Source organism: Hemicordylus capensis, chromosome 4 (genome assembly GCF_027244095.1).
Source record: "Hemicordylus capensis ecotype Gifberg chromosome 4, rHemCap1.1.pri, whole genome shotgun sequence".
Classification (NCBI taxonomy): domain Eukaryota; kingdom Metazoa; phylum Chordata; class Lepidosauria; order Squamata; family Cordylidae; genus Hemicordylus; species Hemicordylus capensis.
This window is the reverse complement of record NC_069660.1, coordinates 344,815-356,590: the sequence shown is the minus strand read 5'-3', so window position 1 is coordinate 356,590 and position 11,776 is coordinate 344,815. Positions and strand designations below refer to the sequence as shown.

The 11,776-nt window shown below is 61.7% G+C and overlaps 1 protein-coding gene across 1 annotated transcript; it reads right to left on the bottom strand.

Annotated features, from left to right (window-relative positions):
• Nucleotides 1-2,332: 2,332 nt before the first annotated feature.
• Nucleotides 2,333-11,665, bottom strand: DDX27 (DEAD-box helicase 27). Its single transcript, XM_053245804.1, has 21 exons — nucleotides 11,468-11,665; nucleotides 11,135-11,296; nucleotides 10,899-10,958; nucleotides 10,223-10,373; nucleotides 6,791-6,840; nucleotides 6,611-6,703; nucleotides 5,617-5,722; nucleotides 5,366-5,539; nucleotides 5,138-5,288; nucleotides 4,945-5,044; nucleotides 4,571-4,712; nucleotides 4,299-4,452; nucleotides 4,124-4,205; nucleotides 3,850-4,027; nucleotides 3,632-3,738; nucleotides 3,378-3,480; nucleotides 3,192-3,286; nucleotides 2,967-3,081; nucleotides 2,783-2,873; nucleotides 2,581-2,655; nucleotides 2,333-2,474 (listed from the first exon to the last, which is right to left on the bottom strand). Exons 1-21 carry the CDS (start codon nucleotides 11,579-11,581, stop codon nucleotides 2,456-2,458), a joined length of 2,322 nt encoding a protein of 773 aa, XP_053101779.1. The 5' UTR covers nucleotides 11,582-11,665; the 3' UTR covers nucleotides 2,333-2,455.
• Nucleotides 11,666-11,776: the final 111 nt, after the last annotated feature.

Genomic DNA, 11,776 nt, shown 5'->3' with positions numbered 1-11,776 from the left:
GTAGGCAGCAAGCTGGCCAAATCTGCAGATGACACCAAACTAGGATAGTGAAATCCAAAAGAGGTTGTGAGGAGCTCCAAAAGCATATCTCCAAACGGTGAGTGGGTGACATATTGGCAAATGCAGTTCACTGCAAGCAAGTGTAAAGATGCTTAACACTAGAGCTGGGGATCATCCCATGAAACTGACTGCCAAGAAATTTAGGACCAACAAGAGGAAGTACTTTTTCACACAACACATACGCAACTTGGACAGCCAAGAACCTGGATGGCTGGGAGGGGTTTGGATACCTTCATAGAGAGTCCGTCTCTGTAGCTGTCTGAGCAAGAGCAAACTCGCCCTGAAGGGTCTGACAACACTTCTGCCTGCATATGGGGTGGAAGGAAAACCTCTCCCCTGGTGAGGCTGATATAGGTGCAAAAGTGAAGAATGCTGGACTGAGGAGATAGGGAACGCTTTTGGGAATTCCCTCTAAACCCACACTCTTGAAGACAAGAGTATCCTGGAGATCTCGGAGGCTTTTCTGGGTGGGTGGAGACCTCATCGGGTTCTCATCCAGGGGCAAATGAGGTGCTCCCCTGTGATCTTGGGCCTAGCCCGGGAACTGTGTGTTAGGCACCTGACGGCAGATGTCTAGTTTAGTGCATGGCAAATCCTTACAACTGGTCTACTGTGTTTTATCTGTAACCTAAGAATGTTGTTCCCGTCTCTGTAACCTTCACAAAGAAGTCCACCCCTGCCACTTAAAGGCCAAGTTGGCTAAACTGAGGCAAGACTTTGGGCCTACCCTCCAGTTCTGCAGCCACAGCTACTAGTCTGAGGGCTATAGGCCAGCCTCTCTCTCCGTGCCAGTCGCAGGGAAGCAACAGCAGGAGCGAGGACGTGCTCTCTTGCCTGTGAGCCTCGGAGGGCCATCTGGCCAGACCACTGTGTGAAGCCAGATGCTGGATTAGACAGGCCTCCTTGGGTCTGAGCCGGCAGGGCTGTCCGGATACACCCATGGCCATCCTCCCTCGCATGGCTCCAAGCTGCAAGGTATGGGGAGGGGCAAACCGTCTCTTTGTATGGCCCAGGGTGGCCAGCGGGCTCTAGGACGCAAGCATGGCTTCCCCCGCCTCCCTCTGCCCGTTTCCCCCTCACTAGCTCTCCCGTGGCATTTCCTCCTCCTCAGCACCCTTGTTTCCACGGAGCTTTCCCCTCTGACTGCAAAACTTGTTCCTGGAGTCTCCACCAATTTGGATCTAACCAGCAGGCAGCAACGCAGAGCCTGGAGGCCCTTTCGGGCAAGAGATGCTCCCCAGAGCCTTTTGGGAACCCCAAGGACGCTGTGGCCTGGCCTCCTTGATGCAGGCGCAAGCATTCTGAAGACCGGGCCAGGCACCCCCAGGCCACCTGCTTGTTCTGCACGCTGCAACATCCCGGTGCCTCTCTGAGGGTTAGGGTTTCAACAAAGAATGGAAACAGGCTTGTGTGTCCACCGTCATGAGGCACTACCAGACCCAGATGTTGGCATCTGTGGATGCTTCATTTGGTTGAAGGGTGCTGTGGCAAGTAGTACCTAACTGAGGACCAGCAGCACAGCATAGAACAAGGGTCCCCCAGGGGTCTGTACTGGGACCGGTGCTTTTTAATTGATTCATCAATGATCTGGAAGCAGGAGGAAGCAGGGAGGTGGCCAAATGTGCAGATGATACCAAACTCTCTTGGGTAGTGAAATCCAAAACGGATTATGAGGAGCTCCAAAAGGATCTCTCCAAACAGTTCTACAATGTCCTTGTCAAGAACAAGATGTACCCAAGGGCAGTAAAATGAACACAAAAATACTGGGAAAGGTATAAAGAGGCCACACACACGAAAGGTCAGACAGGGAGGGAGTGTGGGGGGGGGGCTGTCTCTCCATCCAACCCGTCTGCCAGCACCTGGTGGCAAGGAGAACAAGGGAAGGCCTGCTCTTTCTCCATGGGAGGAGCAGCAGCGTGTCGCGCCTAACCTGTGAAGGCAACTCGTGTCTTAACAGACTGCAGCAGTTGCTCCGGTCTCCCAGCTGGGAGGGACTTCCCTTCCTGCGGATGGGGCTACTCTGCTGGCGGCAGCAGCAGCAGCAGCAGCAGCTGACTCAACGGCAGCCCTGCAGGGGCTTCTCCTTCCCGCAGGGCGCTCCGGGAAGCAGCTCTGGTTTGCAGGAAGGGGAAGCTCCGAGTGGGGATTTCCCGTGACGGGTGACCCCGTGGGCGAGGACCGCCAGGGCTCCTTTCTGCAGTAGGCGCTGATGGTTCAAGTGCACAGCCAGACCCCAGAGGGGCCCCAGAGCAAGCCACGGGGCAAGGCACACTCGGGCTTGGTGTTTCCCACCATTTATTGAGCTTGCTGTTCACAGAAGCAGAGCCCTGCGGTGGCCAGGAAGGAGAGCTGCTCGCAGAGACCCATCACGTCCACCCGGGGAGCGCCTGCCTCCTCATCTCCTCCGCTTGTATCTGCACAAGAAAAGAGATGCTCAGGCTTCCCGAGGGGGGGGGGGCGCCGGGCGCCGGGCCAGTGGGGGGAGGGAAGGGGAGGGGAGGGAAGCCGAGACCACCTCACCTGGCGCAGGCTTGGAGGGAGCCTCCTGCCTTCCTTCCAGGGAGCCCCAGGCGCTTGCGCTCTTCAAAGGAAGGCCTGTCAAGGGAGAGAGGAAGGAAGGAAGGGATCCAGGTCGCTGCTGGCAGAGCCACCGCCCGCCCCGCCCGCCCGCCCCCGCCGCTCTTGCAGGGAGGCCAGGTCCAGGCCCCTCCCGGACACTCACCCCGCACGGTACTGCTTCAGTGCCTTCCTGCTTGTATTGGTCAGCTCCTCATCAAACACAGAGGCTTTCTTGGGGCGCCGTGGGGGGGGGCCTGGGGCAACACAGAGGAGGAGCCAGTCAGAGCCGGGGGGGGGGCGCCCTGTGGCTGGGAGGCGAGGCCAGCGCCCGGCCCAGAGCCCCTTACCCCGCGCGGCCTCTTCCGGCATGGCCCGAGCCCGCTTGGCTCGCCGGTCCCTCTTGGCCAGGCGCTCCGCGTACATCTGGGCTTTCACGACCTCAAACTGGGAGCGCTCCTCGGGCTGGGGAGAGAGGACACCAGGGCTAGCTGCGCCCTCCTGGCAGCCAGGCCGGCCCCAGGGGGTCCAGCTGCAAGCTTGCCCCCCACCCCGGCTGGCAGGGGGCTGCTCACCGTCAGCTGGGCCTTCTTCTGCGAATCCTTCACAAACTTCTTCCTCCTCTTCTTCCCTCGCAGGGCCAAGTCAAACTCCTGCAGGGCCATGGCCACTGGGGGGGGGGAGGGAGGGAGCGGGCAGTCAGCCGGCAGGAGCCCTCCCCACGCCCCCCCTCCTGCCCCCCCCCACCGGGCCCTCCTTACGCTTCTCCTTCTTCCTCTCCTCCCGACTCTGGAACCAGCTGCGCGGGGCCCCCTCTGCTGCCTCCTGGGGGCCCGGCTCCAGCTTCTGCTTGGCAGTCTTGATCTGGGGGAAGGGGGGGGGAGTCAGAGGGGCTCAGGATCCACCCCACAGCCAGCGCCCGTTTCCCTCTCCCTGGACTGAGGGGACCTGGGTGGGAGGGGGCCCCCCACTTGGAGCTCAGGACAAGATGGCGCCCCCCCCGGCCCCCGCCCACCTGTGCCTCGGAGCGCTGCGTCTCCCGCTCCTCCTGCTCCAGGCGCAGCACGGCAGACACGTCTGGCTCCAGCTTCTCAATCTTCTCCCGGAAACGCAGGATCACATCTGGGGGAGCCCGCAAGGGGAAGACCCTGAGTCTCTCTGCCCACGGCCCGTCCTGGGCTGGGCTGGGCTGGCCCGGCCCCCCCCCCTCCCCAGCCTCCCCGCGGCGCTTACCCTGGGGGAGGACCCTGGCCTTGACGGGGGTCTTGGCGGCCTTGACAATCTCCTTCAGCATCCGGCGCTCTTCCTCGCCCACCAGGGAGACGGAGCGCCCCACGCGGCCTGCTCGTGCCGTGCGCCCCACGCGGTGAACGTAGTGCTTGGCCGTGTTGGGCATGGTGAAGTTGATCACCTGAGAGAGCGGGGGGGGGGGAGAGGCGGGGTGAGAGGAGGAGGAGGAGGAGGGGGGCCGGGGGGCGGGCCGGGGGGGAGCGGGACGGACACTGACCGTTTGGACGCCTCCGATGTCGAGCCCTCGTGCTGCAACGTCTGTGGCCACCAAGACATCGATCTGCTCGTCCTTGAAGCGCCTGCAGAGGATCGGGGGGGGGGGGGGCGTCAGAGAAGGCAGAGCCGTGGCTGGGGGCGGCTCCCTCGGCTGCTACGGACACGCCCCGGCCTACCGGAGAGCCTCCAGCCGCTGCGCCTGCGAGAGGTTCCCGTGCAGCTCGCCCACAGAGAGGCCCATCAGCCCCAGCAGGATGTGCAGGCGGTGCGCCTGCTTCTTGGTCTGGGTGAAGAGCATCACGTGGTCCGGGAAGGTCCGCGCCAGCAGGGCTGCAGGAGAGCAGAGGGAGAGCGGTCAGCGGCCCAGCCGCGGGCCCCCCCCCACCCCGGGAGCCCCCCAGCCGCGGGCCCCCCCCCCACCCCGGGAGCCCCCCAGCCGCGGCCCCACCTGCCACAATGGCTTCCCTGTCCCCCTCCCGATTGGGACGGATGCGGACAAACTCCTGGCGCAGAAAGGGGGCCACGTCCGTGTTGCTGTTCACGAAGATGCGGACAGGATTCTTCAGGGAGACGGAGGCCAAGTCCTTCACCTGTGCCAGAGAGGGGGAAGGGGCATCACCCCCCGCCCTGCCAGGCAGCCCCCCGCGGAACAGGCCAGGGGGGGGCTGGCCTCCCACCCCACCTCCGGCGAAGCTGGTGGCCACCGGAAGCCGCCTGCCCGCTCCAGCCCAGCCCTCGCACCCTTCCCCCCCCCCCGGCACCCCCCCCCACACACACACAAGCAGCCCGTGTCCCCCCTCCAGGCTGGGCCACACTCGGCACCTCGTCCGTCATGGTGGCAGAAAAGAGCATCGTCTGGCGATGGCGAGTGCACAGCCGGATGATCTCCTTCATCTGCTCCTCAAAGTACTCGTCCAGCATCCTGCAGGGCCAAGGGAGGAGCCGTCAGCCGGCGCTGGAGGGCGCCCCCCCCCCCCCCGGACAAGGACCCCCCCGGCCCTCCCAGCATGCTCACCGGTCAGCCTCGTCCAAGATGAGGACCTCAATGCTGCCCAGGTGGAAGGACGGGCAGTTGTGCAGGTGGTCGATGAGGCGCCCCGGGGTGGCGATGAGGATGTCGGGGCCCGCGCGGAGCGCCGCTTCCTGCGTCTTCAGGTCCAGACCGCCTGCAACAGCACCAGCCGTCAGCCCAGCCCCCCGGCGGCCGCTCTGGCCAGGCAAGAAGCCCGCCCGGCTGACTCACCCACGGCCAGGCAGGCGGTGACGCTGCTGAACTGCGCCAGCTGCTTCGTGACGGCGTGCACTTGGATGCCCAGCTCGCGGGTCGGCACCAGGACCAGCACCCGGGTCACGGGGGCCTGCCGCGGCTTGTAGATCAGGCGCTCCAGGACGGGCAGGACGAAGGCTGCTGTCTTCCCTGCAAGGCAAAGGCCACGGGCAGGATCCAGGCCCCGGGCGCCCCGGGCCCCTCCCCTCCGCCAGCCGGCTGCTTACCGGTCCCGGTGGCTGCACACGCGCAGACATCCTTGCCCAGCAGCCCCACGGGGATGCAGGCCTTCTGGATGGGGGTCGGCTGCTTGAAGCCCAAGGCGGTGATGGCCTGCCAGGCACAGCAGAGGGGCAGGAGCCAGCATGAGCCGGGCAGACCCAGCTGGCACCCAACAGCCCCCAGGGAGCACCCCTCTGCGCTGCTGCGGAGGCGCAGGCAGCCGAGGGAAAGGGCTGACCCCACCCAGCGGATGGCAGCCAAGCCCCCCTTGCCTCTGCCTGGGAGGGAGGGAGGGAGGGAAGGAAGGGCTGCACGGACCACCGGTGGCCCACCCCGCCTGGCCCGCCCCTGTTGCCAGTCCTACGCGGCGCCTGGGACTCTGGGGAGTGCATTCCTCCAGCAACGCGGCCCCCTCCTAGCCCCAGAGGGCTGCTGAAGAACCCTGTGCAAATGCAGGCCCTGCCGCCCCCGCCCCCCCCCCCCGCCCAGGGAGTTTGTCACCTGCAGTGAGGTGACTCGGGGCAGGGGCCCAGATCAAGGGGGCCAGCAGTCTCCCCTCTTCTCACCCAGCCCCCCCCCCGCCCCGCCTTGCAAGGAGTGTGAGGAGCTGCCCTGGCAACGCTGGCCAGGCTCAGAGCTGCTCCCACGGCGGTCCCCAGAGGTGCCTGCCTCACGCAAGGGCCAGCCGCTTCCGTGAGCCTCTCGCTGCTTTTCGGTTCCACGCAACTGCAGGGCCAGCCAGGGGCCCTGAGCACCAGGCCGCCTTCCCAAGCCCACCTGCTCTGGTGGAACTCTGTCCCCAAGTGCGTAGGCACGAAGCAGCCCGTCGCCTCCTGGACGGGGGGGGGGGGGGGGGGGTCCTGAACGAGGCCAGGAGAAGCCTTCAGGTCCTAGGCATCACTTCAGCTCTTGGCCATGGCAGCCTGACAACGGGGGGGGGGAGATCTGCCCCCCCCCCAGCCAGCCCCACCCTCACCCCCTCCTTCCGCAGCCAGATACCTTCAGCAAGGGCCGGGAGAGGCTCATGTCTTGAAAGGAGAGGCTGTCGTCATACTGCGAGGCATCTTCTCCAAAGAACTGCTCGGCTTCTTCCTGCAAAGGAGACCCACAGCAGACCCACATGAGAGGCGGAGACCCCTCCCCTCTGCCCTGGCAAGCCAGCGCTGGGCTTCCGCTCACCTCCTCTCCGCCTCGCTTCCGTTTCCGCCGCTCCTTCACCTTCAGCGTATCTGTGAAGAGACAACCAAAGAGCTGGAGGTCTCTCGGCCACAAGATGCCACCCGAGGGGCTCAGGCCTGGTTCTGTTCAGCAGCAAAGGCTACGGGGACAAGCAAGTCCTGTGGCACCTAAACCAAACGGACTGGAGCTCCCTTCAAATTCCGCCTCCGAGTGGAAGATTCGGCCCCCCGAGACTCGGCAGCACATCTTTCCCAGCACCTAAACCTGACAGGGAGATGGCAACACAGAAGAGAGCCCTGGGCCAAACGCCCTCTCTCTAGCCAAAGGGGGAATTATTTTTATCTTACACATTAATATACCGCCAGGATTCAAATCTCTATGTAGCTTACACAGTAAAAATACACCACAAAGCCAAGACAAACATGTAAACACAGTATAACGTTTCAAGAAGAGCTTCCCTGAAAAGGTGCCTCCGACAGGGAAGGCCAGGCTTTCATGCCAACAGGGCGCATGTCCCACCGCCTGGCCCTGAATCCCCACTTGACAAGCCGATGGCAACTAGAGAGGGACCTCCCCAGATTAGGGGTTCTCTTCAGTACTCTGAACTACCCAACCCCACTTAGGGCTTTGTAATGGATGACCAGCACTTTGTATACTGCTGAGAAGCAGACCCATAGCCAATGCCGTTCTTTTAAGACGCACGCCTGCAGGCTACCAGCATGTGTACCACTACTTTAAGATCACTTACTTCAAGCAACAGGCACAGCCAATGGATCAGCCAAAGCTGACAGAAAGCCCTCCTAGCCACTGCCTCCATTTGAGATGCCAGAGACGGACCCCCAGACTGTGCAGCCATTCCTTCTGGGGGAGTGTAAGGCTGCCTAGGACAGCTCTAAATTGTCGTCTGAGTTTTTACCAGGATTCCCTGTAACAAGGCATTCCACAGAGGTCGTTGGACTACAACTCCCAGCATCCCCAGCCAAATGCCACTGCAGCTGGGGGATGGAGTCAACATCTGGCACTCCAAACCAGTGGTGTGGATTCAGCACAAGGGTAAGTTCTGTGCTTGCTCTGAAAGGGATCAGAGGCCGTCCGGAGCACTTTCCTAATGAAGCGAGGCAATGTCATCTAGAACCATTTCGTTTAGAAAAAAAGCAATTTAAGGAGGAGGTTTATATGCTTATTGAAGCATATAAAATTGCGCTTCGTGTAGAGAAAGTGGGCAGCAAGAAGTCCCCCCCCTTCTCTCTCTCACACACACACACACACACACACATCACCCGAACACCAGGGGCCATCCCACGAAACTGAAGGCTGGGAAATTTAGGACTGGCAAAAAGAAGTACTTTTTCAAACGCACCGTTAAAAACGTACGCAGTTCTCTCCCACGTGACATGGTGACGGCCACCAGCTTGGATGGCTTTAAAGAGGGCTTAGACAAATTCAAGGACAGCTCTATCAGTGGCTACTAGACTGGACGGCTGCAGGCCACCCTCCAGGGCCAGGGGAGCAAAGCCTTCGAGAGATGGCAAGACAGGGAGTGGGTTTTCACCCTGCGGCTGTGGGCTTTCCAGAGTCAACCAGTGGCTAGGGAGACCTTGGGCCTGATCCAGCAGGGCTAACAAGCCACTACCACCCACACACACCCACACCCTCTCCTAGCCCAACAGCGGAGGTTCCCTCCTTTGTCCACCTTGTAAGCTACAACCTCTCCCACCCTTTGGGACCTTACACATGAGCAAACCCTATGAATGAGTGCGACTCCAGAATCTGAGTGCCTGATCTCTGGTTCAGAGCTTGGCTGAAGCCTAGTCGTAGCAGTCTGGTGGCCCACGCAGCCTTCCGCTGCCCCACAGAGCCTCCCCAGCTGAGCATCCGTGTGTGCTCAAGCCCCTTGCCCAGGAGCTAAATCACTGGACTGCTCAGTCCCAAACGGGAACAATGGGCCACTGGGTCCAGAACCACCCCGTTCACAATCAGGCCCTTGAGTGCCCCCCCTTGCAAGGGCCTGTTGTGGAGGGCCTGCCCTAGACACTTGCCTGCTTCATTGTGAATGCTGCCGCCTATTAAGAGCAAGGGAGGTTCATCCGAGGGTTCCTCCAGTCTACCTGGTGGCAAGTAGGGATGTGCACGAACCTCTTGGAGACCCTTTCAAGGACCTACGAATCAGTTCGAAGGCGGGGGGGCCCATACCTTTAAGGGTGGAGGGCGGTGCCCTTACCCCTCCCACTGGGGTGTTTCCCCTGCCAGCACTCCATTTTGAAAGTGTCCGTCGGGGCAGAGCACACCTCCCTGCTGTCCTGGGTCCTCTTCGGCCGGAAGGGACAGGAAATACCCGGTGCGCGTGCTCTAGTGGCCAGTCAAATGTGGGCCTTTCCTACAGCCGCTCTGGGATCAGGCCATAGGTTCATCTAGTTCAGTACTGTCTACACAGACTGGCAGCAACTTCTCCAAAGTTGCAGGCAAGAATCTCTCTCAGTTCCCTCAGTCAGAGGGAACTTGGAACCTTCTGCAAGCATGTAGGCAGGTGCTCTTCCCAGAGCAGCCCCATCCCCTAAGGGGAAGATCTCGGAGTACTCACAACATGTAGCTTCCCCTTCAAATGCAGACCAGGGTGGATTATGCTTAGTAAAGTGGGACAATTCATGCTTGCTACCACAAGACCAGTTCTCCTCCCTAAAGGCTGTTGTAGTAGATCTAGCCATATAAAGGAAAAATCTACTTGGTGATAGTGGTAAAGAATTGATATCACAGTGCTAGTGGGATCTGAAGTTCCTCTACACAAGGTATCACACAGATGGGACCAGTAAGAGTTCCTCCACATGCACCTCTGGGTTTCCCCCCCAGCTCTTTTCTTCTTCTCCCTTCTTGTGCTGGACTAGTATTGGATCTTGACTAAAGGATTCATACTTTACAACAATGTATCTGAAAAGCTGGCATAAACTTGTGCATTGAAAATTTGAATAAACATTTATGGTGGTGTAGTGGTTAGAGTGCCGGACTAGGACCGGGGAGACCCGAGTTCAAATCCCCATTCAGCCATGAGACTAGCTGGGTGACTCTGGGCCAGTCACTTCTCTCTCCGTCTAACCTACTTCACAGGGTGGTTGTGAGGAGAAACCGAAGTATGCAGTACACCACTCTGGGCTCCTTGGAGGAAGAGCGAGATATAAGATGTAAAAATAAAAGTAATAAATTTACATCTCTAGCAGCGCTCCTTGTGGTTACGCGCTACAGTAGCTAAGATGCGTAGCTACCTCTCTGGAATCTGTCCACGTGGATTTTTAAAAGACAGAAGATAGACTGAGCAGAGCATCTTTCTCGCCCTCGTATGCCCGATGTTCTAAGGAAGGCCAGCTCCAGGACGCATCAGACGCACACCTGCAATCTTTGTCCCCAGTTCCACACCAACACACACAGAGCCATCATTACCAGCTTTTGCAAAGATGCTCTCGTCTGCGGAGAAGTCCTCAGATTCCGCTTCCTCCTCCTCCTCCTCGCTGCCTCCAGTGTTCACCTTGTCCGTGTCCCCACATGTCGGCTGCCCAGCATCTTTTACTGCCCCTTGTTTGGTCTGCTTTTCCTAGGAGAAAGCGATTAAGTTCTTCTGCCCAATCGCCCTCTGCAACATTCATGGACCACAATACTGTCGCGTCCCAGACAATGGCTTAGAGTTCCCTGAAGAGTCACCACAGAAGGAGACCACTTTGAGACACGAGGGTCTTGAGCCCAAACCCTCTCTGTCCCCCACTTTCTCATGCGTTCCCCTCCAGTGCTCCCTCTAAGTGGGATTCCCAGATGCTGTGGCCTACAACTCCCAGAATGCCCAGCTGCAGTGGCTTCTGACTGGGGATTCTGGGAGTTGCAGTCAACAACATCTTAGAGAGAGCACTGCTCCCCAGAGCTCTTGCCCCACATAGCAGCCCCCCCCGCGAGGGAGTCCCTGACCGGAGACTGCCACAATGCGGGGGGGGGCTGCATGTGGCCCGCACCGACCTGCCGCTCCTCCGCCCGATGCAAGGGGGGCAACCCAAGGAGAGTGTTGCTGGTGGGGTGCCCAGAGGAGGGGGTGCCCCCCACCCCACCCCACCCCTGGGGGGTGTCTCACCTGAGCTCGGCGCTTCCTCCTGACGGTGGCGATCTTCTCATCCAGACTGGTGGCTGTTCTCTGTCGGGGGACAGAAGCGAGCAGCGCCCAGAGGAGTCGCCCCCCAGCTCCAGCGGCGCTTCCTCCTCCGCCCCGTCCAGCCCGTCTCTCCAGGCAGGCAGGCGGGCGGGCGGAAGAGACCCCCCGCGCATGCGCGCCCAGGGCGGCAGCCGCCCCCCCCCCGGCCCCGCTCCTACCTGGCTCTTGAGCTGGCCCAGGACCTCGGCCCAGGCCCCCCCGCCGGGCCCCGCGAAGGCCTCCTTCTCCGCGAAGACAAACCCAGGAGCGAAGTCCCCGCGGCCGCCTCCTCCTCCTCGCCGGCGGGCCTGGCCCGGGCCGGCAGCAGCAGCTTCCCGCTCCTGGCAGAAGCAAGGCCGGGACGGGGAGAGAGAGGAGGAAGGGGGGGGGCGGTCAGCGGGTGGGGAGGGGAGGGGAGGGGAGGGGAGGGGAGGGGGGGTCTGGCTGCCCCAGGGCCGGGCCGGGCCTCGCCTCGCCCGCCCGCCCGCCCGCCCTTCCGCCCGCCGACCCACCTCCGGCTCCGACTCTTCCTCTTCTTCCTCCTCCTCCAGCTCCGGCCCGTCGAGGCCCCACCGGAGGGCGGCGGCGGCGGCGGCGGCAGCAGCATCGGGCACCGGGGACTCCATCACGATGGCGGCAGCTGCGGGCGAGCGAGCAGCGGAGCAGAGACGCGCAGGCGCAGAGAAGAGCCCGGCTGCGCTGCCGCGTGCGCGGGGGGCGGGGCCTGCGAGGGGCGGGGCGGAGTGCCCGAAGGTGGGCGGCCCCCGCGGCTGCTGCTGCTGCGCCGCCGGGAAACGAAACCCGGCGGCGGGCCTGGTGAG

Excerpts from the sequence above, each read along its gene's own strand:
- DDX27 (XM_053245804.1), bottom strand. The coding sequence starts at position 11,581 with ATGGAGTCCCCGGTGCCCGATGCTGCTGCCGCCGCCGCCGCCGCCGCC. Across the intron at positions 5,289-5,365 it reads CACCGCCTGCCTGGCCGTGG|GCGGTCTGGACCTGAAGACG; the intron begins GTGAGTCAGCCG and ends GTGCTGTTGCAG. Across the intron at positions 4,453-4,570 it reads CAGGGAAGCCATTGTGGCAG|CCCTGCTGGCGCGGACCTTC; the intron begins GTGGGGCCGCGG and ends GCTCTCCTGCAG.